The sequence below is a fragment of the Accipiter gentilis genome, chromosome 21 (assembly GCF_929443795.1).
Source record: "Accipiter gentilis chromosome 21, bAccGen1.1, whole genome shotgun sequence".
Lineage (NCBI taxonomy): Eukaryota > Metazoa > Chordata > Aves > Accipitriformes > Accipitridae > Astur > Astur gentilis.
In genome coordinates this window covers 1,027,124-1,051,385 of record NC_064900.1, presented here as the reverse complement: position 1 = coordinate 1,051,385, position 24,262 = coordinate 1,027,124, and the positions used below count along the sequence as shown (strand labels likewise).

The 24,262-nt window shown below is 54.7% G+C and overlaps 2 protein-coding genes across 4 annotated transcripts; both read left to right on the top strand.

Annotated features, from left to right (window-relative positions):
- Positions 1–616: 616 nt before the first annotated feature.
- Positions 617–11,708, top strand: P3H3 (prolyl 3-hydroxylase 3). Of its 3 annotated transcripts, XM_049824820.1 has the most exons (16): positions 617–1,105; positions 1,324–1,476; positions 1,923–2,084; positions 2,192–2,384; positions 2,512–2,643; positions 3,563–3,696; positions 3,985–4,074; positions 4,421–4,473; positions 4,691–4,749; positions 5,914–6,038; positions 6,156–6,251; positions 7,241–7,391; positions 7,565–7,682; positions 10,085–10,160; positions 10,574–10,714; positions 11,010–11,708. In XM_049824820.1, the coding sequence occupies exons 1-16, from the start codon at positions 686–688 to the stop codon at positions 11,220–11,222; spliced, it is 2,316 nt and encodes a 771-aa protein (XP_049680777.1). In that variant the 5' UTR covers positions 617–685; the 3' UTR covers positions 11,223–11,708. The 3 variants fall into 3 exon arrangements, with proteins under 3 accessions (XP_049680777.1, XP_049680779.1, XP_049680780.1); XM_049824822.1 differs by lacking the exon at positions 1,923–2,084; XM_049824823.1 differs by lacking the exons at positions 7,565–7,682; positions 10,085–10,160; positions 10,574–10,714; positions 11,010–11,708 and having other exon boundaries at positions 6,156–6,420; positions 7,241–7,321.
- Positions 11,709–13,205: 1,497 nt separating this feature from the next.
- On the top strand, positions 13,206–23,635 carry GNB3 (G protein subunit beta 3). Its single transcript, XM_049824832.1, has 10 exons — positions 13,206–13,535; positions 18,460–18,561; positions 19,116–19,154; positions 19,326–19,432; positions 19,548–19,611; positions 19,728–19,890; positions 19,992–20,058; positions 20,991–21,192; positions 22,355–22,571; positions 23,416–23,635. The coding sequence occupies exons 2-10, from the start codon at positions 18,505–18,507 to the stop codon at positions 23,520–23,522; spliced, it is 1,023 nt and encodes a 340-aa protein (XP_049680789.1). The 5' UTR covers positions 13,206–13,535; positions 18,460–18,504; the 3' UTR covers positions 23,523–23,635.
- The last annotated feature ends 627 nt before the right edge of the window (positions 23,636–24,262 follow it).

Sequence of the window (24,262 nt, the reverse complement as noted above, 5' to 3'; positions counted from 1 at the left end):
CTTCTCACGAGAAGGGGAACACCGACGGAGCCTTCTGGGGGAAGGTCCCCGACCGCCCGCGCCCTCAGCGCTGTGAGCGGGGAGGCCTGGGGCCGGCTCTTGCCCCGCACAAAACTCTCGGAAGGGGGGTGCAGAGGTGGCGTGTGGGAGACGGACCTTCTCCTGCCCGGTGCCGGCTGCGGTCCCAGCCGCGGGCGAGGGTTCGGCTGACCCCGGAGGGGCCGCGGGCGATGGGCAGCCCTTCACCTCCAAAGCGCTTCTCCACGCCATGGCTCTCGGTCCCAAAAGCGTGCGTGGATTCCGAGAGGTGAAACCACCACCTCTGACGAGCCGCCTCGTTGGAGGGGTCTGGGTGACCCCCCGCCAGAGCGAGGGTTCGTGCCGGACCCCTGGACGAAGGAAAGACCCCGTCAGCCAACGAGGCGCCGGCGCTCTGCCCACCGGCCTGGCCCGGAACGCTGCTCCCGGGGAGGGACCGGGGCCGGGGCCGGGGCCGGGACCGCCGGCTCCACGCCTCGCCCCCGCCATCAGCCCCCTCTGCCCTCGCCCGTCCGCCCCCCGCGGCACCGCCCGCCGGCCCGCCCCGCTGGGTGGGCCGAGCCCGGGGCCCCGCAGGACCCCCTCCCTCCTCCTCCTCCTCCTCCTCCTCCTCCTCCTTCTTGTTCCCCTCCGCGGCGGCTCGACCATGGCCTCCCTCCTCCTCCTCCTCCTCCTCGCCGCCGCCGCCGCCGCCACGTCGCCGGGCCGCCTGGTTCCCTACGACCTGCTGTACGCCGACGGGGTGCGGGCTTACTTCGCCCGGGACTGGGGGAGAGCGGCCGAGCTGCTGCAACGCGCCCTCCACAGCTACGCGGGGCTGCGGGCCGCCCGCCGCGCCTGCCGCGCCGCCTGCCGCCGGGAAGCGGCTTTCCTCGGCGGGCCGGGGGCGGCCGGGCCCTGGGAAGCCGCCCTCTTCGGCCGGGTGCTGCAACGAGCCGATTGCCTGCAGCATTGCCTGGGGCTGCGGCTGGGCGTCGCGCCTTCGGCTCACCGCGCCAGCCACGCCGTCCGCCGGGACTTCGAGCAGAGGGAGCCCTACAACTACCTGCAAGTGGCCTTCTTCCAGGTGGGGGGCCCCGGGAGGGACGGAGCGGGGGGCTGGCACCCGCCCCGGGGGGGCTCCGGCCCTTCCTCTCCTTGGAGGACCCCCGGCCGGCCGAGGAGGAGGCGGCGGCGGGCGAGGGCCGGCCGGGGGCACGGGCGCCTTTGGGTGAACGTTGGGGTGGGCCCGAAGGAGAGGGGGGGACCCGCTGGAGTTGTGTGACGGGGGCTCTTACTCCGCAGCTGAAGAAGCTGGACCGGGCCGTGTCCGCCGCTCACACCTTCTTCGTCGCTAATCCCCAGCACCTCCAAATGCGGGAGGACATAGAGAAGTACCGGCGCATGTCTGGGGTGAAGTCGGACAACTTCAGGGACCTGGAGGCCGCGCCGCACTGGGTGAGGGTTCGACGCGGAGCCAGGCATCCGCAGCTCTTATCCAGCCCCCCCCCCCCCCCCCCCCCGGGGACCAGCCCGGGACCCTCATCTGTTCCCACGCAAGGGCTTGAGGCAGGGCTCCCCAACATAGGATGGCTCAGGCTGGAGGGGACCTTTAAAGATCACCCAGCCCCTCTACCGTGGGCAGGGACCTCTTTCGCTGCATCAGGCCGCTCAAAGCCCCGTCCAGCCTGGCTTTGAACACTTCCAGTGGTGGGGCGTCCCCAGCTTCTCTGGACAACCTGCTCCAGTGCCTCACCACTCTCAGCATAACAAACATCTTCCTTATCCTCAGTCTAAATCTACCCTCTTTCAGTTTAAAACCGTTACTCCTTGTCCTGTCACCACAGGCCTTGGTCAGAAGTCTCGCTCAGTCTTTCTTATAAGCCCCCTTCTCTGTTTGAAAGGCTGCAAGAAAGTCTCCCCGAAGCCTTCTCTCCGGGGTGAAGACAAACCATTGCGAGTGTGACACGGAGACTTTCCGGTGGCAATCATGGCAGGCTGCAGGGCCTCGGGGAAGAAATATTTGGCTGAAGTCCATGAGATTTGCAGTCACTGCGTGGTGGGCTGTGCGTGATCAGGCAGGCCCCTAGATGTCAGCACTACCCTGCGAGCGACTCGGGGCATCCATGGGTGACACCCACACTGATGAGGGACCTGGATCTGTCCCTTGCAGGAAGCGTACGAGGCTGGGGTGCAGCACTACAATGCGGATGAGTACCTGCAGGCGGTGGCCAGGCTGGAGGAGTCGCTCACAGAGGCTCTGGCAGCGCTGGAAGAGTGTCGTGCCCTGTGTGAAGGGCCTTGGGAGGACGAGGAGGAGGAGGAGGAGGAGGAAATGCAACCTGGCCTGTACGAAGCCATTGCAGGTAGCGTTAGAGGCACAGGGGGTTGGGTAGGAAGGCCATGCTGCCCACACGGGACGTGCCCCGTTTCCCAGCGCTCCTCTCTGGAAGAGGTGTGAGCTACTGCCTTTCTTGCTCCTCTCTCTTGCAGCCCATTATATTCAGGTTTTGAAGTGCAGACAGCAGTGCGTCCTTGAAATTGCCACAAAGCCGGGGCAGATTTCTGCCACGGAAGATTTCATACCCTCTCATCTTGATTTACTGCAGTTTGCCTACGATCAAGGTGAGCAGAGCCACGACCCAGCGGGTTACGCTGTGGCACCCCTAAACTTGCCCTTTGCCTCTGGGCCTGGAGGGCAGCATGTCGTGGGGAGAAGTGGCACACTGACCTGAGCTCTACCTCTCTGTACCCTGTCTGCCCCCCGACTCTTCCCAGAACCTCTTTTCTCTTGCTCAAGCCTGTGGCCGCCTTGGGAGAGGTCCCTCGTGGTCCACTTCAGTCTCGTTGTGCAGCTTTGGTAATGTGTGGCTGTTCCCGCTTCTTTCCCCCAGCGCTCTCTGTTTCGAGTCCTTGCTCCAACGTTCTGCTGTGTATTTTATACTCTCCTTTTCAGTACGTGGTTCCAGACCAGGCCCCCGCTTCCTATCTAGAGCATGCGCCTGCATCTCATCTCAGCAGTGATGTTCCTTCTGACTCAGCCCTGCCTGCCCGCGCCGAACTGGTGGCCTGTCGTGACATGGGTCATCCTGTCACCCTGTCACTTTCACACGTCCCTCAGCTCTTCTCTTGGATACCTCTGCTCCTTCCCACACTGACCCAACCGCCTCTCTTCTCTGTCAGACCGTTGGTAAAACTTGTATCTCGGAGAAGCCTCCAGCCCCCTCATCATGTCTGTTGGGTGAGGGAGGTGGGACCGTCTTTCTTCCAAACATGTGCTTTTTTTTTTTTTTTTTTTTCTCCATCTCCTCTGAACAAGCTCCCAATAAGTATTGGAAGTGGCCCATTCTTCACAGGGCTCATTCCCTGTGTTCTCTGCCTATCGTTGGGCAGAGACCCAACTAGGCAGGGATTGATGTGTACTCGGTGTAAGGCCTCCTACTGCTGGATCCCGACCAGGCCGTTGGGTGCTGCTGGCCTATTTGCTGCTAATGGCAAGTCTTTCAGAGACAAACCTGTTTGTTCTGTTCTGTCCTTGCCCAAGTTGGGAACCAGGCACTGGCTGCTGAATGTGCTGCTTCCTACTTGCTCTTCTATCCCACGGATGAGCCAATGTTGGAGAAAATGAAAGAGTATCGCACAGAACTGGGAGAGGACACAGCTTTCGCAGCCAGAGAGGTAGTTACAACCCCAGGTCTGTAATTTTTTGGCCCTCCTCTGTCCCATACGACAGGATCATAGTGTGGGAGACAAAAAGGGGAACGTGTTTCACTGCAGATGTGTGCCAAGCCCAGGACTGAAGCTGGAGCCTGAGTTTACTTATAGCCTGTACCAGGCAGGGTCCCTTCAGGACAGAACCGGGCTTTCAAAGTGCACAGCAGTGTGTTGGGGCAGGTTTCTGCCCAGGACAGGGATGGGGGTTGTCTTTTGTGGGACGGTCGTTTGACAGCCTTTTTGCTTCCTTAGAGTATTCAACATTACGTGCAGAGATCTTTGATGGAGAAGAAGCTGATTTATTACGCAGTGGAGCATCTAGGAGGAACTTTTAACGACCCTGTAAGTAACAGTATCATCTTAATTTTCCTGCCCTGATTTCACCGAGGCAGTTGACAGAATTCACCTCGGTAGCACGTGATCCAGAAAGGATCAGATGCTGATGAGAAGGACCCCCGGGTCCTTATGAGGTGGATCTTTAAGGCCTTTCTGCTGCTCCGGGACTGAAGTTAGTGTGAAATTGCTGCTGTAACCGTAGGCATTAGCCCAGTCTGGCTGCTGCCAGAAGGAGGCCGGAACCATTGGTCTGATATTCACTGGAGAAGCGGGACAAGGAACCGGCTGTTTGACATGATCCAATGTGGGAGAAGTTTGTTGTGTACTGAACCGTCTGCATCTGTTCCTACAGGATCTTTGGACTCCGGATGAGCTGATTCCTGAAAACCTAAAGGAGAAACACAGGTAAGGCTGGCCAAGTTGACTAGGACTGAAATATAAGCGTTGAAAGTAGGGGGTGGGGTTGGACTGGCAGAGGTGGTACGAGGAACAGTAATACCTGCTGAGGAACGGGCAAAACAGGAACAGGGAGGGTGCGAAATGCTACCGCAGAGGAGGGTTAGGCACAGCTCTGTGTACTGACAGCCCTGGTCTCTTTTTTTTTTTTTCCCTCGCTCCCGAGAGAGGATCAGGAGAAGCAAAAGCAGGAAACTCTGGATGTGGAAGAGAGGGAGAAGAGGGGTGAGTAAAAGAGCTTGAAGAAGGACTTGGATGCAGTCAGCCAGGCTTAGCCAGGCTAAGTGCTGTCTTTTCTTCCATCCTCAGACATTTGAATGCTAGCGTAGATGCAGGCTGACTCGAATGGCTCAGCAAGTCTTCTCACTGTTTCTTTTCTCCCTCTTTGATGCATGTGTAATCTTGCAAAATCTCACTGCGTTCATCTCTGGGATGGGAATTCAAAGAGCACTGTGGCTGGAGAAGCTGAGAGCAGTGGTGCCTGAATACGCGACAAGCCTGTGGACATGCAGATCCCTGTTCAGGGTGGCAGGAGTGTCTACACCGAACCTGGTTCAACTCCACCAGCCCAACTTCAAACAACATTTTTCTGAAGGGGACAAGGAGAGAGGGGGGGGAAATGGAAACTGGAAACTGGCTCTTCGGCTTGGGCAAGTCTTTCCCTGAAAAACACAAGTCCAAGTGGTTTGTGGCTGAATGCTAGAGACTGCAGTGCAGAGTCCCGTGCTCTTGCTGGTCCTCTCTTCTTATGTGTGGACACACAGCCTCTTGCAGGGCTCTGTCCTGGAGTCTTTGCTCGAAGTGACCCCAGGTGGTTCTCTGCTGTGACACACCGGAGAGCAGATCGTTCTGAGGCCCCGAGTGCTTTGGCGTCGCTGACCACCCAGAGGTCGGAGCCGGGGGGGGGAAAAAAGGCCAAAGATCAAAAGATCAAATCACCAACTAATACCCGTTGCGTCTCTTTGGGGCTGAAGAAAGTAGGAAGATTCTCTGGAGATGATTCTGGGATAAGACGTGTGATGGAAAGGGGGGTTGACGGAGGTGTTTACCTGCTTCTTTTCTCCAGAGCCTCACCCCGGTAGGCTGGACCTGTTCTGCTGCTGCGACCCACAGTGCACTCAACTTTCCCCAGCTCCCTGCTGCTCTCCCAGCAAGCCCCAAGTTTCTGCTGGCTCCTGAAGCACTCGCTGTAGGCCAGCTTCCCCAGCTGATGCTCTGGTTCCCCTGAAGCATGTGAGGGGTGCGAGTGGCCCAGGTCTGCGAGGAATGGGCACTTCTGGGCCGAGAATGTATAGTGTCTCTCCCCTTCCTTATCCAGGCTGGGGGTTGGTGTCCAAGGGCTTCTTCTGCAAAGCTTGCTCATGCCTATCCGTGCTTGCTTCTCAACAGGTCCTTTGCCTTTTGAGGGTATCGCCGTCGTGATGGATTCCCGACGGATGAACGGAACCCAGAGGGTTGTGTTCGACAGGGTGCTGACGGAGTCTGAGTGTAAGGACCTTCTCCGGCTGACGAAGGTGAGGCCTGTAGGAGCTCCTGTACGCCTACTTTCCTCCTCAGCAGGCAGGGGTTTAGTGTTTCCACAGAGGAGAGATGGCAGCCTAATGCGTGTCATCTGTATCCTTCTATTCCAGGCAGCAGGAGAAGCAGGAGATGGCTACCGGGCAAGACGGTCGCCTCACACCCCACACGAAAGATTTGAAGGGTTGACCGTTTTGAGGGCCGTGCAGGTAAGTGGCTCTGTGAGTCTGCCGCCTTCTCGATTGCCCAGGAAGAGCGTTTGCCACCCGAGCGTTTTTCTCTGTGAAGTGCACTCTGGATGGAGTCGTGGGTGTGTTATCTTCTTCACAAGCCCGCGTGCGGTCTCCCCTGACCCTCTTCCTCCACGATGATGTTTAGGTACGTTGTACCTGGAGAGCTTCACAAGTGCTTTCCTTCATGTGAGACAGGGTTTCAGGATTGCTGCTTGTCCGTCTGCGGTAGTCTTACAGACATGTTCAGCTTAGAATTGGAGAATAAATGAAGGTGGAAGGAACCTCTGGAGATCTCTAGTCTGACCTCCTGCTCACAGCATGGCTAATCCCAAAGCTAGATGAGATCCCTCGAGGCTTTGCGCAGGCCAGTCCTGAACATCTCCAAGGGTGGAGATTCCCCAGCCTCCCTGGGCACCTGTTTCAGTGGTGTACCGCTCTCAGGAGGATAAAATTTTTCTTTATACCTAGCCAAAATTTCCCTTGCTGCAGCTTTTGCCTGTTGCTTCTTGTCTTTTCAGTGTGTCCCTCTGAGAAGAAACTGTCCCCGTCTTCTCTGTAACCCCCTTGTAAGTGACAGGAGACTAGTTAGATCCTCCTTTGACCTTCTCTCTCTAGGCTGAAGAAACCCAGCTCTTTCAGCCTCTTTCTAAGTCGTGTGCTCCAGCACCCCTGCCATCTTAAGACCCTTCGCTGAAGACTCACTCCAGTGTGCTAGTGTCCCTTGTGTACTGGGGCACCCCAAAATGATGCTGCATTCCAGATGTGGCTTCATGTGCTGAGTAGAAGGAAAGCATTGCTGTGCTGTACAGGTGTACTTATAATTACATGAGAAGACATGTTATTTTCTTAACGTGTGTGACCACAGGACTTTAGACAGGTCTCTTCTTCTGTACTGCGTACGTGGATCATTTCTTAAGAGTGTCTTTGTATGTAAGTATTCTAACAGGCTTGTTTTTCACTTATAGCTGGCCCAGAATGGGGACGTGGACTGGAGAGACGCCAAATTGCTTCTGCAGGCCAGTGAGAAATCACGGAAAATCATAGAGTCCTATTTCACTCCTGGAAAGAAACTCCATTTCTCGTTCACACACCTTGTGTGCCGCACGGCCGTAGACGGTAAAGAATCTTTCGCCCTGTTAGGCCCTGTCTTCTGGAGTCTCCTCAGTCCCAGCCATGTGCTCTAAGGAGACTCTCTTCCCTTTGCTCTCACTGTGCCCCTCTCACTCTCTGCCGTATTCTTTCTTGCAACTGAAAATGCCCATATTCTTTTTTGTAACTTCCCTTTTCAGAGGAACAGGAAGGTCGCATGGATCTTAGTCATCCTGTCCATGCTGATAATTGTCTCTTGGATCCCGAGGGGCAAGAGTGCTGGAGAGAACCACCTGCCTATGTGTACAGGGACTACAGGTAAGAGGAGAAGAAGAGGACCTGCATTAGATCATGTGGAGATCAGAATATCTCCCTGGCCCCAAGAGAGGATGAGCTCGGCTTATAGAAACAAGGTGATGGATTGTTGGCTCAAAACCAGCCAGGAGCATAATCGGTGGCTTCACAACGAGGTGTGGAACACCTTCCTTGGGCTGGGAAGAAGAATCCCTCCTCCCAGCCGGCATTAACAGGGAGCAGAACAAGGCTGGGAGGCTGCACGGACTAGAACCGTGATATCAGATTGTTGTCTTGTGGGTCTACCACAGCACCACAGTCCACTGCCAGCCTTTACGACAGTCTGTTTCTTCTAATCAAGTTCTGTCTTTCACAGTCTTCCGTGCATTACAGGAGAGGGAGAACCAGGCTCCTTGGATTTCCTTTGTTTGAGCAGTCAGTAGACTTTGACTATTCTCTCCGTTCACCTCTCTCAAGATTCACTGCCAATACTTTGTGTTGGGTTTTTCCATTTCATGTGAGAGTTTTCTTCCAGCCTGTGGCAGGTTTTGTTACTCTTCTGTGAAAGAACCTGAAATTTATTTTAAAGGTGGCGACAATTGTTGCACACCGCAGCCAGATGAGGTCAGTTCACTACAGTTGATTCCTCCTATTTACCATCCCATCCCCGGGCATCCAGAAATCTAATCTGCCTTTTCTTTGAGTAGTAGCTGTACCCAGAGCAGAAATCCTCTTTGAGCAGCCTGTTGTAAGGATGTGGGGCTTAGAGGGAATTCCAGTATCATTGAGTCCATTTCCCTTCCAATACAGGTGTTGAGTTGGCATAGTCAGATTGTAAAGTTACCAGGGTCTGTCATGTAACTGGTTAGATCTCTGTCCCTCCTGTGGGAAAGCTGTCCTGTCACCTCACTCCTCCCTGGGTAGTGGGCTTCTCTGACTTCTACTTGAATCTATGTTAAAATATCTTCCTGGGATCTGTGCCACTTGAGCTATTTCCAGGAGTATTCCTGTCCTCTTGCAGAGGGAATTGTGATGGACCAACCAACTCGCAGTGTCCTTTTGAAAGAGGTCCCTGTGCTCCAAACTTCCTGGATCTCTTCTGTGTGTTTGTGCCGCGTTCATTAATGATACTATTGAACAGGATTGCGCCCAGGGGTCCCACAGCCCCAGTGATCCTCCTCCAGGCGGACAGTACTCCTTTCGGTGCCCATGCTGCGCTAGTCGGTGTGTGCTGTTCACGTGTGCTTCTTCTCCTTCTCTGTGTTCATTAGTAATTTCTCTAGTAGCACTGTTCTGAGTACTTCTACCAGAGTCCGAACCGCTGAGATTGAGCGTGTTGTCTTTCCCTGCGAAATCAACCGTTTTGTCAACGATTGTGTGGCTAGCCCAATCTGCTTTTAGTACCCCCATGCTACATTTTAAGACCATTTTCCATTTACCTCTTGTCCTTCAATTACCCTTCTCCTCAGAAATGGAGTCTAAAGCCCTGCAGACTGCTGAGGTCAGGCTAACAGGCCTGTTTATGCTTCAGCCATTATCCCTACCCTCCTGCTCCTTTGTGCGTGTGACAGCTATCCTTGCTTTTTTCCCAGTCGTGTTACCACCCTGACTTCACAGTCTTATTAAAACCCCATGGGAGAAGAGCTGTAACCTCCCAGGTTTCAGGGTTGGTAATCCTCTCACGACAGTCCTTATGTCCCTAATGTTTTGCTTCAGCAGCCACAGTGTTGATTTCTGTTTCATTCTCCCAGTCCTGTTAATGAGCCTTTCTTGTTCCTCTGATGTTTCCTATCAATCAGCTTAATTGAATACCAAGAAGAACTCAAGTAGTTTGTGGTCCGTTCTTTCACCTAGTTGACTGTGGTCTCACTTGCATTGAACAGTGGCCTCACTACGTCTCCTTTTGTCTAATGTTAGTAAAGAAAATTCTTGTTTTAATTTTTCTTTTCTACATGCACCAAGCCTCTTTTTGACCATTCTTATGTTACCCTGAAATTCCTTGACTCTTAAGACATGGCTTTCTTTGTTGATCAGTCTCCTCTTGCAGGCTTTGGATTATTCCCAATCCTAAAACATAAACAGCGTCATGCCAGGTCAGAAACAAAGGTCTGTCTAGCCCAGGGCATTGTCACAACGGTGCCACAGATGCATGCTGCAGAGGATTAAAAATAAACCAAAACAAAACAGGACAAGCGTGTAGAGCTAACTCCCTGGCATACTCTCCTGGCCTCCGGTGGCTTGCAGCTTGGGGACTCCCCTGAGCTGGGCACTGCTGTATTTAACACCCCCAAATGGATTCTCCTGTTACTGGTCTACTCGCTTTTTGAGCCTGTGGTATGCACAGCCTCCTGTGACAAGAGGCGTGGGGAAGCACCTGGGAGGAATGAGCTTCACCATCCACACGTCTTCTTTCTCTTTGTCCGCAGTGGCATTCTCTACCTCAATGATGACTTCCAAGGTGGGGGCCTTTTCTTCACTGAAATGGACACTGTGACTGTCACAGTAAGTCTGGGACTGGCCAAAAGATGGAGAGAGGACCGAGGGTGAGACTTAGTCTGGGCGGGTGGGAGCTAGTTGGTTATTGGATCCCACCACCCCAAAACCGATCTAGTGCTGTGGCAGATTCAAATAGGGGCAGCTAAAGGCAAATTGAGGCAAATCTCAGACAGAGGAGAGGTTAACTCCTTCCTAGCTGAGATGTTCCAGGCTCTTCCAGTCTGTGGGTGTCCGTGACCTGTGTTGTCCCTTTGATTCTCTCCTTCTCCAAGGTCTACCTTGCTCATAGACTGGCAGTAGGTGCCTAGCAGCTCTCTGCTGTGCCACGTTCCCAGCGGCAGCGTGACCTCTGTAGGAGGACCGTGTACCCCAGAGCAGGGGGCTGTTGGCTTCATTGTCTCTTCTCTCTCTCCTGGCAGGCCGAAGTGCATCCTAAGTGTGGAAGGCTAGTAGCCTTCAGCTCTGGCAAGGAGAACCCCCACGGCGTGTGGGCAGTGAGCCGCGGAAGGCGCTGCGCCATTGCTCTCTGGTACACGCACTCCCAGGAACATGCTGAGCAGGTAAAGGACGATGCTGGGGAAATGGATAGAAGTACCTCTGAGGTAGACCAAATCCCACCGAGGAACGGCGTGTGGGCTGTCCCATGGGGCAGGGAGCAGTGCAGCGGCGGGGGGTCGTCCTCTGACGAGGTACCTGGTGGAGGGACCGGCCTGCGGTGGGTCCTGCAAGAGAGAATGGGCTCTGGGAGGGCGGGATGGACGTGGCAAAGACGAGATGTGTCTTGTCAGCCCCTGCAAGCAGAGCCAAGACCGTAGCAGTGAGGGGCTCACGTCATCTCTGTCTCCGTGGCTGCAGGAACGGGTGAAGGCAGAGGAGCTGATGGAGCAGAGGGCTGTGGAGCAGGACCGGCCCGACGGAGAAGAACGTCAGGGGACCGACCGCAGCGGCAGATCTTCCTCGGAGCCTCCCCTTCCCAACAGCGGAGCCAGGGCCACGAGCCGCAGGCAAAAGCCTGGCTCGGACAGGACACAGCACCCCAAGGAGCTGCGGGTCAGGGATGAGTTCTGAGTACGCGGGGCCCCGGGGGGCAGGACTGGCACACGCCGTGGCCGGGCAGGTCGCGGTAGCACCGGGACCACGGAGTCCTGGAGCAGTGTATTAGCATGCTAGAGCCGTAGTGATGGGGAGGGATGCAGCTTTCTTCTCTGTGACGTCCCAGCAGCTGAAAAATGGGAGCAGGGACAGAGTATTAAAGTCAGTGGCAGCAGGACCTTTCTTCACTGCCAACGTATTCGTGTCAATCAGAAGTAAGAAGGTAGGGTCTCCTCACCCCGGTCCCCTCAGTGCCAGCTTCTCGGTCAGCCAGGGCCAAATCTGAGCGGGGGAAGAGGAGCCTGGGGTTTTTCAGCGAGGGCTGTCTCACATTCAGAACTCAAAACAGGAGCCTCTGAATTTCCTAGGCACCTGCAAGCTCCAGAACCTCGCAACTGGCCCGAGAGAGGGAAGGTGAGGGACTGTGAATATATGGAATAAAAACAAAATGCTGGACACAGATGTTGGTGGGAGCTTGAGTCTGTACAGCAGGAGGGAGACATGCGTGCTCACTGCTGATGGAAATTTAATTAACAAATGATGGAAGGAGATTGAGCCCTTAGTGAAAGAAAACAAACAAAATATTTGCCCAGATGCCAGCTACTTCAAAGAAGAGAGAGCAAGAGAGAAAGTCAGCTCTGCCATAACTAACCCCTGGAGAGGGTGGGGAGTGCCTTTAAGAAAAACCACCGTATGCTCACGTTTCCCTGCAGTAACACCTCTCTTCTGTCTTATTTTGTTGGTTTGGTTTGGGGTTGGTTTTTTTTCCCCCGTCCATGCACCAAAATGCCCCCGAAAGCAGAAGAAATATTTTGTTTATCATTTTCCACCCTGATGCAAAGACAATCTGCTGTCACTGCCCAGGGGATTAGTGTCCCGAGATGGGATTATATTGTAGCCCAACAGGAATTGAATGGGGTGGATATGGGGTATCAAAAAGAGCAGTGACCCTTTTCCTGGGAAGCATTAGAGCCAGAGACCAATCTGTGGTCATGACGTACTCAGCCCTTGATGGGAGTTGTGCATGGAGACCCCAACAACAGTTCAGGTGGAAGAAATCTGTAGGGCCAGGGCCAGCGGTGTAGCGGGTTGGTGGTTGATCCCCTCGCTGCTGGTGGCAGAGGGCCCCACTCCATGGGAAGGGCAGTCTTTCCTCAGTCTGAATCCCAGCACTTCCCTAACACGCAAGCTTAGGAAACCTGCATCGGCAACCCTTTTCGCCTCCTGTCTTCCCCAGGGTCACAGGAGAAAGGCAATTTGGTGCACGCATTTCAGGTTCCCTGGCAGGAGGTCCGTCACATCCTAGCGCTCACACCTCTGTCCGGATGATTTATGTGGGGGTGCTGGACGGATCCTGCTCGACGAGGACATGTTGGGGGGCGAGAGGCCAGTGTCCACATCTCTGGCTTGCTTTGCCCAAAGGTGGCTTGGGTGATTAGACTGATGGCCTCCTGACGTCAGATGAGATCCGTTAAAAGGTATTTATCTCGGGCTTGGGCCAAAGCCGCGGGAGAGATTAAAAGAGATTGAGGCCAAGATAATCCCCTCGCAGCATCCCACTAAAGTGGCTGCCAAAAGGCACGCCACCAAATCTTTTGCCGCCCCTGGCCCCTGTGCCCAGTTCTGTTTTCCCCATGCGGAGCCCAGTTTGCTGCCTGGGGGGGGGGGGTGACCCCAGCCCTGCCGTGGGTTTTCCCTTGGCAGGGCCACCGTGGGTGGCTCCGTCCCTCTTCCTGCCCTGCCCAGGACAAGAGTGGCACGCTGTCCCCGGGAAAACGGCAATTCCCGTGGACCGTGAGGTGCAGCAAGCCCTGCCCCAGTGGCTGATAATCCTACCCTGTTCTGGCTAATCTTCGCTTTATTGGTTTGTTGCTGATATAAACAGAGGGAGTCAAATCTGCCTGTGATGGTTTCTTTCCCTTCAGGAGCAGTGTGCTACTCTCTCTTTTCACCCCTCCCCATCCACCTGCTTTGCATTACGTCCCAATCCGATTTCCCCAAGTCTCTGGTGTCTGATTTAATTTGCCTGACGCTGCTCCTGGAATCAGCCCTCCCCCAACCCCTCCCGTCCACAACCCTCCAGCTCCCCATGGGGAGATCAGTCCTGGGAGAGGCTGAGGAGCAGAGAGGGAGCAAGGGACTCGCTGGGTTGACGCCGGGCAGGACTGACTGGAGACCGCACAGGGACAAGGGGCTTCTGGCCAGCGGGGAGCCGTTCTCGGCAGGGGAGGCAGGCTGTGAGGGTCCCATCCGGGGGAGACCGCAACCCACCTCGCGCTACAGATCCCGGTAAGGATGCTGCCTTGTTGTGATGCTTGAGGTCACCTTGGTGAGCCCAGTACTGGGGAACCTGAGTTTCTTGGCGTGATTCTGTGGGGAAGTCTTTGTGCAAGGGCCGATCCCATCAGAGGATGTGGGAGGGAAAATCATGGCGGGGAAGGAATTGGGGTTAGCGACGAGATGTCCGTACGATGATGAGGGGCTTTGCGCTGGGATGGGGTCGCTTGTTCTCCCCTTGGCAGGTGAATCTCGCCAGTTTCCAGACTGGAACGGGAGGGTTCGCCTCCCTTGAGGGACCTGGCACTCGCTACCTGTACACAGTCCGGCACTCCCGGTGCACCCATGTGTGCGCCGCTTTGCAGCTGGCTGCTTTTCTGGATGGAGAAGGAGCCCTCAGAAATCGAGGAGCAGAGCAGGGTAATTTTACCCTGGCCTTTGATCTCCATCACAGGAGAGGAGGATCATCTCTGTATCCGGCTCTGCAAGGAGCCCAGGGTCACCAGGGCGAGCATGCGAGGCCAGCCAGGGATTACACAGAGACCCAGGGATGCTGCCTGTTAATGCTCAGTCCTCCTTCCTGCACCTTTCCCTTTTCTATTTCCAGCCCTCTCCCAGCATCCCACGGAGGGACCGCTCCCTCCCTCCCCAGTGTGGGGAAGCTGCCCGGAGGATAGGAAATAAGGGGGTTCACCTCCCCTGCCTTCCCACCCATCGCTCGCACCCTGATCCCCACAAGGGAGTGATGCAGGTGGCTCGGTCGGACAGCCCCTGGGGTGCAAGGGACGTAGCCGCTGCCCTGAAAAGTCATGGTGCGGCACCAAAAAGCAGAAGGCGGATGATGCCAGACCCCCCCCCCCAGCCTCGCGCCCCAGTGGAGGCATTTGGTCTGCTACGAGCAGACAGCCGAGGGCTCAGCGTGGGTCCGGTTGCCCACAGACAGGAGTGCTACAGCAGGAACCTCCGGCAGGTTTGTCAGAAAAGGCAGGAAGGGAAAGAACTGTCCCGTTGGAGAGCAGAAGAAACGAAAGAAAAGCCGAGAACTGTGAAGTGGATGAGCATAGCCGAGGCAGAGCTCGGAAGAGGGCTGCCGTGAACCAGCTAAGCCCGGGCTCTCTCTGGCTGTGCCGTGCTCCGCGGTGATGCTTGTAGGAGGCGCAGATCTGGACCGGTGCTGGTGCCAAGGTCCTCCCGTCGGTAGCTCTTTGCAGTGCTGGGCTGGTCGTGATGAATTGCTTTTTCCAAGGTACCTAAAGTCTTGGTTTCCTCTACTGCTTAGCATCCACCTGAAAGAGCCCTTACTTCCAGAAAGCACTGAGCGTGCACCATTTAGAAGCCTTTCCCATTAAAACCAAGCTGGCCAGCTACCATGAGCAACCATGAGCTGATCCGTGGATCCACGAGAAACGTGCGTCCACGGCAGGAACGTGCCCTGGCCAGACTCCAAACTCCATTCCCCTTTCCTCTGTTCTTCCCCCATTTTGGTTCCCCTATTTCCCGTCCTAAATTTACACGACCATGACGAGCTGCTCTTTTGCACACACGCCGTGGGCCTCCTGGGAGGCAGCTGCGCTTCGCTGGGGACCAGGTAACTCGCTCTCCACAAATTGCACTGGGACGCGACGGGTGGAGGTGACAGGCAAAGCTGGAGCTATTATTATCGCTCATCTGTGGCTTCTTGTCCTTCTGAGGCTGAGAACAATTCCCAACTTCATTTAGAGTGTTCCCTCAAAGGGATTTAAAGGTTCGGACAGAATCCTGAACCTGAGCTGCACCTTCTCTATATTTAGCTCTTTTTATCCATCCTCGACGTCGTGTCCCTGCCCTTTGATCTGCCGACCGGCTCTGAAAGCCCCTCATCTGGTTGTGCAACTTCACAGAGCAGGTGCCTGTGAACTGGCACTCCCGTGCTTGTGCCAGAGTTGAGAAAGAAACACCCGGGGAAGGGAAAAGAACGGTAAAAAAGCAGGAGAGATGCAAGGAAGACTGGGGATCCGATGGGTAATGAGGAGGACGTGCAGCCAGCTTCACCTGGGGCAGAAATTGGAAGGAAGAGAGAACAAGGGTCCCATCTCTGTGCAGGTCTGGGTGGGCAAAACCAGAAGTCCACAAAGACAGATTAGGGCAGGTGGATGGACGATGGTGCTCAGATGGCCAAAGGTGCGTGAAACAACAGCCTGGAGAGTTTGGGGACCAAGCAGAGGAGACTGGAAGGAGAATGTCAGAGGAAAGAGGTGGCCCAGCAGGAAAAGGCGATCCAACGCTTAGGGCTGATGGACGGGAGGTAGGATCAGTCCCAGGGATCACTGAGAAAGGGGAAGGTGTGGACCACAAGGGTAGGGCTGGTCTCCGCAGGGTGGCTGGAAGTTCAGATTTGCCACTTGGTGTGCTGGTAGGCAGCGACCAGGGTTGGGCGCAGTCTCCACAGCTTGACTCTACGTGGAAGCTGAGGGGTGAATGCCACAAGATAAGGAGGACGTGCAGCCTCCTACTGAAAGCTGCAAGGCCTTCCCCGGCATCTCTCCAGTCTGCCAGTGAGCCGAGAGACGGTGGGGGGTGCCCAGCCCCTTCCCAGCGGAGAAGCGCGTGCTTTCATGGCCAGCGGCACTCCACCAGCTGCAGCTATGCATCCTTGCTGGGAAGACCCCCCTCATCGCTCTTCTGTCAAAACAAGAGAAGAAAAAAAAAAAACAGTGGAAAGGGTCCAGCTCTGGTGTTGGTCTGTCCCCATCCTTCAGGGTAGCTGAGGCTGGCAGCCCCAAGCCACCTCTGTGGCACGTGCCCTGGGCTCCTCTCCTGCTCCACCACCGTGTGCTGGGACCAGCAGCCGCGTCCAGCGCACGGGCAGGGAGAAGGGAAGAGGCAGCAGTGCTGTGGCGCCGTTCAGGCTCTCGGACAGCACGTACAAGTCTTGCTCTGCAAAGCATAGCCCCCGTCTGGGGTAAGCTCATCCCTCCTGGGAGGTGTGGAAAACCTGCATCTCCCTGGTTTTCCTACACTTACACCATGCGTCAGGAGTCACTGACCAAGCAGAAACTCACCCTGCCTGGAAGATCGAAGGAAAGCCACGGAGATGTTCAGGGGAAGGGATTCTGGAGGGAAACTCGAAGAGCTCTACGAAGCAGCAAGTAAAGGTGAGCTCGGGAGCTATCCCCATGTGCTCGCCCGCAGCAGGAGAGCAGCCTGGCGTGGAAGGACCCAAAGCCCCGTTGGCTGGAAGAAATGAGGCTTTGGGCAGCAGGCCAGAGGGGGATGGAGGCGATGTGACCCACAGGAACTAGAAGGAGAAATTCTGCAGATGCTGCTGGAGCATTTCTTGGCCTTCAGGCAAAGCGCTGGTTCTAATGATGAAGAACACCTGGAGCATTTCTGGACACTCGCATCTACCCAGGAGAAAGATCAAAGCGATAAAGACCAGATTTGTCTACAAGACTGGGAAATGCTAGAATCGCTGGTGAAGTTTTAAGTGCATGTAACGAGAAAGAGAGAACAAAAGAGAGATGCTGTATAATCATATGGCGCACCTGTATCTTGAATATGGATTACCGTTCTGGTTCATTGCTCTCTCTGCAAAAACATATCATCTATACTCTGTAAACAACTGAAAAGGGCTTAGAGAACAACAGAGGTAATAAGATGTAATGGCTTACATGGGAGGAATAACTAAGTGTGCTCTGCAGTCCGGAAAAGGGATGGCTATGACAAAGATCTATAAAATATCAAGTGATGCTGAGGTGAATAGAAACCAGTTATTTGCCGATTCTTCCAACTCAAAAGCTAGGGACCACTGAGTGGAACTAGTGCCATTGGGGAGAAACAGAACCAGGAACTTCTTTGCAGAGCCTGCCACGAAGCTGTGGAAGTCATCACCATGGTGTACTGAGGATGCAAAACTTTGACATGGGCACAAAAATCGTGTGGACAAATGCATAGAAGAAAAGTTCATCAAGGACCTGCATACAGTAATGCTGCCTCTAGCTTTGGACGTCAATGAAAAGCTGGGGCTAGGAAAGTCAGAGAAATACCACTATCTGCTTTTGTTATTCTTAGATCCTTCCCTAGGCATCCACCTTTTTTTTTTTTTTTTCTTTTTTTTTTTTCTTTTTTTTTCTTTTTATGGGAAACTGGAAGGGAACCCTGGCAGAGCACCTCAACAGCCCTCAGATGTCTTTGGTGGTCAAAGAGCTGGTGGGCACTGCCTGGTGATCCTTTGCCTAGGACAAATGATGGGAAACAGCCACTGGGCTCCCCCTATGAAGTTTCTTCCTCCTGGAGCTGAGATGGACAGCTTGGCCATGGACAGGGAGAAGCTGATGAAGAGGACCCAGGACTTGTAGGGCTTGGAATGGAGAGGTTAAAAATAAAGAGGTGAGGGGGCCAGTGTGGCCAGATGCGCTGGCTTTGGCTGCGATAGAGTTAATTTTCTTCCTAGTAGCTGGTATGGGTCTATGTTTTGGATTTGTGCTGAAAACAGTGCTGACAACCTAGGGAGGTTTTTGTTACTGCTGAGCGGTGCTTACCCAGAGCCAAGGGCTTTTCTGCTTCTTACACCACCCCACCAGTGAGGATGTTGGGGGGCGGGGGGGGGGGGGGGGGCATAAGGAGTTGGGAGGGGACACAGCTGGGACAGCTGACCCAAGGGATATTCCAGACCATATGATGTCATGTACATGCCATGAAACCTCAGCAAGAGGCTCTGGAGGTCTTCAGCTTCCCAGTGTACATGTAAGCAAGCTACAGGACCAAATGAACTTTTGATGAGGCCGGGCACAATCTTCCCAATCGCTAAGGGCTGTGACCAGATACAGCACGACACTACCAAGCATTGAGCCAAGAAATGGTTGCTGAGCCTTTATCAGAGATGCTTACGTTTGCATAACTGAGCAGTCAGTGCCCTTTCTACCTCACGCCTCTCTCCTCTGATTTGTCTCCCCAGAACCAAGGCTGCCCCGCGTGGAGGAGCCACCCCTAGGTCAGAAAGATGGGGGAAATTGAGCAGATGAAGCAGGAGGCTGAGCAGCTGAAGAAGCAGATTGCGGTAACGCTGGCAACAGTCACGAAACCGCTGAGCGAGTGTCTACCCTTCCCCCCGTGTCCAAGTTCTCCTCCTGAGCTACAACTTGGGGCTGAGCTTTTTCCATCTACACCCTTGGAGCCCACTGTGGTTCTGCAGAGCCCTTGGAGTGCTAATGGGGATCTTCATAGCGGGGGTGGGGGTGGAGGGAGAGAAGATGGGACACTACACCGGTGAGAAGCAAGTGGCCACCAGCACTGTGTCTGCAGGGGGCCAAGGAGAAGTAGCGTGTCCCCAGGACCTCCTTTGTCCGGGAGGCAGGTGGGAGGATCCATGGAGAAGGCGTAGCATGGGGAAACAGACGCCGAGCAGCTTTTGGCTCCCCTTGCTGATGTTTGACTGGTGCCCAGGTGCCCTAGTCACAGACCAGGATCCCCCTGTGTTGGCCAAAATCCAAACACAGCAAAGCCCCCGCTCCTGCTTCTAGCAGCCCCCAGGCTATGCCCCTGAATTTCACTTGCCATTGCCTTCAACACACAGCTTTTTTTCTGTCTCATCTGCTCTTGTCTCTTCTCCAGGATGCCCGGAAAGCCTGTGCAGACACAACACTTGCTCAGGTAAGGGACAAGGCTGGCTGGGCCGGTGCGGGGGGGTGTCAGCTAGCACCACTCCAAGGACGGCTCTCTTCGGTTGGGAAGCAAAGTTAGGAGGCAGAGATGAAGAGAGCAGTAAAGCTCCCACCAGCCCAAGGTTAATTCTTTCTCTCCTCCCCACCACTCTTTCCTCAGATTGTGTCTGGAATGGAGGTTGTCGGCCGCATCCAGATGCGGACCCGAAGGACCCTGCGTGGGCACCTGGCCAAGATCTACGCCATGCACTGGTCCACGGACTCCAAGTGAGAGAGAGAGATGCCGCTGACCTGCCGGGTGCAGGGCAGCGCGTGGGTGAGAAGGGCAAGAAGGCTCCGATGGGAAGAGAGCCACTAACATGATCTTGTTCCTCTCTCACAGACTTCTGGTCAGTGCCTCACAAGATGGGAAACTGATCGTATGGGACACATATACAACCAACAAGGTAGGAGCCAGATGGCTGCAGCAAACCGGGATGCTGGAGGGGGTCCCCTCGGAGCTAGTGCCCTTGCCCTGCTCGCTCTGCTGCCAAAGTCCCGACAAGGTTTCTCATCTTCCCAGGTTCACGCCATCCCTTTGCGTTCCTCCTGGGTCATGACCTGTGCCTATGCCCCCTCAGGCAATTTTGTGGCCTGTGGGGGCCTTGACAACATGTGCTCCATCTACAACCTCAAGACTCGTGAAGGCAACGTCAAAGTGAGCAGGGAGCTCTCGGCCCATACAGGTGTGTGTGCTGCCCGCCGGCAGCCTGGGTGCCCTCTGCTTCCAAACCTCGCTCTTCCAGCCCTGCCCCGTTTCTCATATTTGCTTGTTCCCACTTCCCAGGTTACCTCTCCTGCTGCCGATTTCTTGATGACAACAATATTGTGACTAGCTCTGGAGATACCACATGGTGAGTGTGACCTCCTGCATCCCAGTGATGTGACCTCCAGCTCTTTGAGGCCCAGTGCACAGCGGCATGTGCAGTCCTTTTGCTCTGCAGCAGTCCTAAGGACAAATTGCTCTTACATGGGGAGGCCACACAGGGCACCTTAGGAAGCCGGACCTGTTCTTCCTCCCTTGGCAGAACAGGTTCTTCTCTTCCCGATTGAAGTCAGGTCAAGATGCAGGTCTGTTGGTGAAGCAGTAGAGACCATGTTGTCAGCTCTCACAAAGCATGGTGTCATTTACTCCAGGACAGAAAACATTGTAAATATATGTGGAGCCCGCATACGTGCTTCACTTCTCAAGTCTTGCCCACTGTGCAAGGGACACCTGCAAAGCCAGTGCCTGGATCCTTCAGTTCCTGGCTCTCAGGCCTCACTGTGCGGCGACTCTAAGCAGAGCCGAGTCTATATTCACCCCCCACCCCAGCCCAACACCTGCTTTGGAAGAACCTCTTGACCGAGGATGAGTCCGGATGAGGCATTTCCTTAAAAGATCAATCAAGGTTACACGGGGCTTGTTTGCCTGGCTGTGATGTGGGATCCCAGTGACCATGGCCCGTGCATCCTACAAGTGTGGATACAGCAGACCTTTTCCAGCTGTTTGCCTGTGAGTCCCTCTCACCTCCTCTCAGTATCCCCTTCGACTGCTGCAGTTATGGGAATTCAGTCAAACCTCACACGTCCCCAGCCTTAGTCTAACTCTGCTTTGGCAAAGGTATGACCAGCAATAGCTGTGAAGGTATCTCCTGTCGTATCCAGAGACGCTCTCAGCCATTTTCTCACGCTGTAGCCAGGCCCATGGCTTCCCTCGTTTGCTTGCGAGTGCGACAGCTCTTCAGCCCAGCTATAGATCTGTTCTGCGTGGGTTGGCTCTGAGAAGTTCTCTCCTCTATTGCAGCGCGCTCTGGGACATTGAGACAGGGCAGCAGAAGACCGTGTTCCTGGGTCACACCGGAGACTGTATGAGCTTGGCCGTCTCCCCAGACTTCAAACTCTTCATCTCTGGGGCTTGCGATGCTACTGCCAAACTGTGGGACGTGCGGGAGGGCACCTGCCGTCAGACCTTCTCAGGGCACGAGTCCGATATCAACGCCATCTGCGTATGTATGCTGTCTGCGCAGTGGTGGGGGGGGCAAGGGAAACGGAGGGTGGACCAGCTCTGAAACGGGGTCTGGGGACAAGGTTGAAAGAAGCTGTCACAGTCCTGTGGGGAACATGGGTCTCAGGAGACCTCGGCCCCATGATCCAGCCTGACGCAGGAAAGGCCCGAGTTCACTGAAGTTTCGGGGCTGGCCCTTCCCAGGCACCGGTGCACCAAAGCATCTAGGTCTGACTCGAAGCACTGCTTGGACTCAGCCAGCACACCGTGGTCTGTAGAGCTCAGCACCCTTGCACAGGCGCTGGTGCAGCTTTGCTCACATAGGAGCTGTTGGGACCCGTGGTTCGGGCACGTTCCAGCAGCCCTGGCGCAAGGCACAAGTGGGGCAGCAGGAATACCGAACTCAGCTGAGGGTCTTGGTCAGCTCCAGACAGCGGAGGTGGGAGCTTGGGATCAGAGGGAGGTCTTCTGAAGATGAGGTCTTCACAGGAGGCAGCACAGTCATTCTGGGGCAAGTATCCCCCTCAGAAGCAGGGGTTCAAACCAGAGACCTAGAGGTGGCTGGGCAAGAAATATGTCAGTTTAATCCCGTGCGGCTAACCAAATGAGTCTGGCAGCTCCCTGCAATGTCTGCGGCTTGAACCACCCTTCACCGACCTCAGTTGGTGCAGCTTTTCTCACCTGTCCCATGGTTACCCTGCCAGCCGTATGGTTTTCTGCCATACCTCCTCCTGAGGAGCAATTTTTTGCTCCTCAGAGCAAGGACGCAGAAAAGGAGTGTGCATGAGAAGGTTGGGGCGTGAGGATCAGACAGAGGAAGGCTCTTGTAGTTCTGAATTGTGCCAGACCCCAGCTGGGGGATAACGGGGGGACACTTGTCAAGCCCCAAACTAACAGCTAGAGTTAAAGAGACAATAATCCTTCCTCAAGCACTGGGACGTCTTGCAATAGCTCTGGCCCCTAGGTCATTGGCTTTCTTGAGGTGGGAAGGGGTTTACTAGGTCTTAGGAGAAGCATCAGTCTCCCCCTCCAGCAGACTGAACTTGTATGATCCAGTGTCTTGTCCCACCAGTTTTTCCAACCTCTGTGGCTTCCTGGTGGTTAGCAGGGAGGCGAAGAGTTGAGGCACAGCCTGATTAAAATCTGATGTGTGCCTTCCTCAGTTCTTCCCCAACGGTGAAGCCATCTGTACCGGCTCAGATGACGCCACCTGCCGTCTCTTTGACCTCCGGGCAGACCAGGAGCTCATCGTCTACTCTCACGAGAGCATCATCTGCGGAATCACATCAGTCGCCTTCTCCCGCAGTGGGCGCCTCTTGCTTGCTGGATATGATGACTTCAACTGCAACATCTGGGACTCCCTGAAAGCAGAGCGTGTGGGTGAGTGGCTCCCGGAGGTGCCTCTTTCATTCCCTGCAAGGCCTTCTGTCCCTACCAAGGCAAGGAAAAGGCCTTTGTTTTTTCTAAAAGGGATACATCCTATACTGACTGGCACCCAACCAAGCTTCCTCACACTTAAGGAGCACACCATAACTAGTACAACTCTTTTGTGCAGAACTATTGTTTTTAATGTTAAGGAAGTCAAGCCTTTAAACAACATTGTTTCAAGGGAGAAAAGAGCATTAAGGTTCCTATTAGCTAAAACTGCTCACAAGCACCAGTAGTATTTCCTACTTTCTCCCAGCCTCTGCCATTTGCCAGTCCCAGCTACTCACAGTGTCACTTGGGGGCCAGGCACCAAGCAGAACATGGACCTGGGCTTCCGTCCATCATCTTTGGATACTCTGTGATGCTCATACACAGAATACACCCAAGTGCCATTTTTTTTCTTTCTGATGAGGCCCCTAGCCTCTCAAAACATATAACGCAGCCCACCAACGGCGTTACTATTTCTCAGTTTTATCAAGGACACCATCCTTTCTTAGTCCTACCATCGCTCCAGGGTGAAAGCAGCTGTATGAGGGTTCAGCTAGCCAGACCTTCCCAAGAACATTGTTCTTTGGCCAGTCCCACGGGTGCTGGTCATATGCCAACACACAAACATCCTCCTGCATGTTTGTTCTTATTAGCCACGTACGGATTGTAACACGCTGTGCAGGAACAGACATCGCGATACGCAGGGGTGTAGGTACACAGCCTACGATGCGCGTCCTCAGCATGGTCAACCCCTTCGTCTCTCCCAGAGCCCGCTTCTTTTCCTGACCTCTCTTCTTTCCCCGCCTAGGAATCCTTTCTGGCCATGACAACAGAGTGAGCTGCCTGGGGGTGACGGCAGACGGCATGGCCGTTGCCACCGGCTCCTGGGACAGCTTCCTCAAGGTTTGGAACTGAGGACGGCAGCAGAGAGGGAGAGAGCAGTGGAAGCACGGCCCACAGCCCGAGCCCACGCAAAAACAGCATCGTCAGCTGAGCACAACAGAAACGCCTACCTACCACTCCCGCTTGTCTCTAGACACAGGTCACTTGTAGGGGTCTCCCAGAGTGAAAGGGGAAGGGGAGCAGGGGGAGCTGGGGAGCAGGAGCTGGGGAGCAGGAGGAGCTGGGGAGCAGGAGCACACACACTGGCCCTTCTCTCCATCTCTAAACAGGCCCAGCAGCTTCCAGCCTCGTGCGGGCTTGAAGACCTCCAAAACACCGTTCACCATGTCTCAGGACTTTACAGTACAGTGCAGACACCCTGCGTCTTCCTTTGACCGCCTCTACCCGTGTTGACACCCACCCTTCAGAAGACCCCTTATCCAACACCTCTGTTCCAGACTAAGCTCTGTCCCCGATTTGACTCTACCTAGCTTCCCTGCACAGCTGTCCTATATCCCTGCAGACAGCCTTAGAGGCGTACTGGATTTGAGATTTCTACCATGCAACCTCAAACAAAAAGCTAGTGTAAATGGGGCTCATTTTCCATTGGGGAAGACATAGCTCAAGTCTTATCTATGCATAAATGGGGGAAAGGTAGCCCTCAGACCTGCCAGAATACCAGGGAATATTATATTTATTCTTATTTATTGTCTGCTTCTTGCTGTTCCTTCTCTTTTTGCCTCACTCCTGCATCATGTGGTGACCCTGTCTAA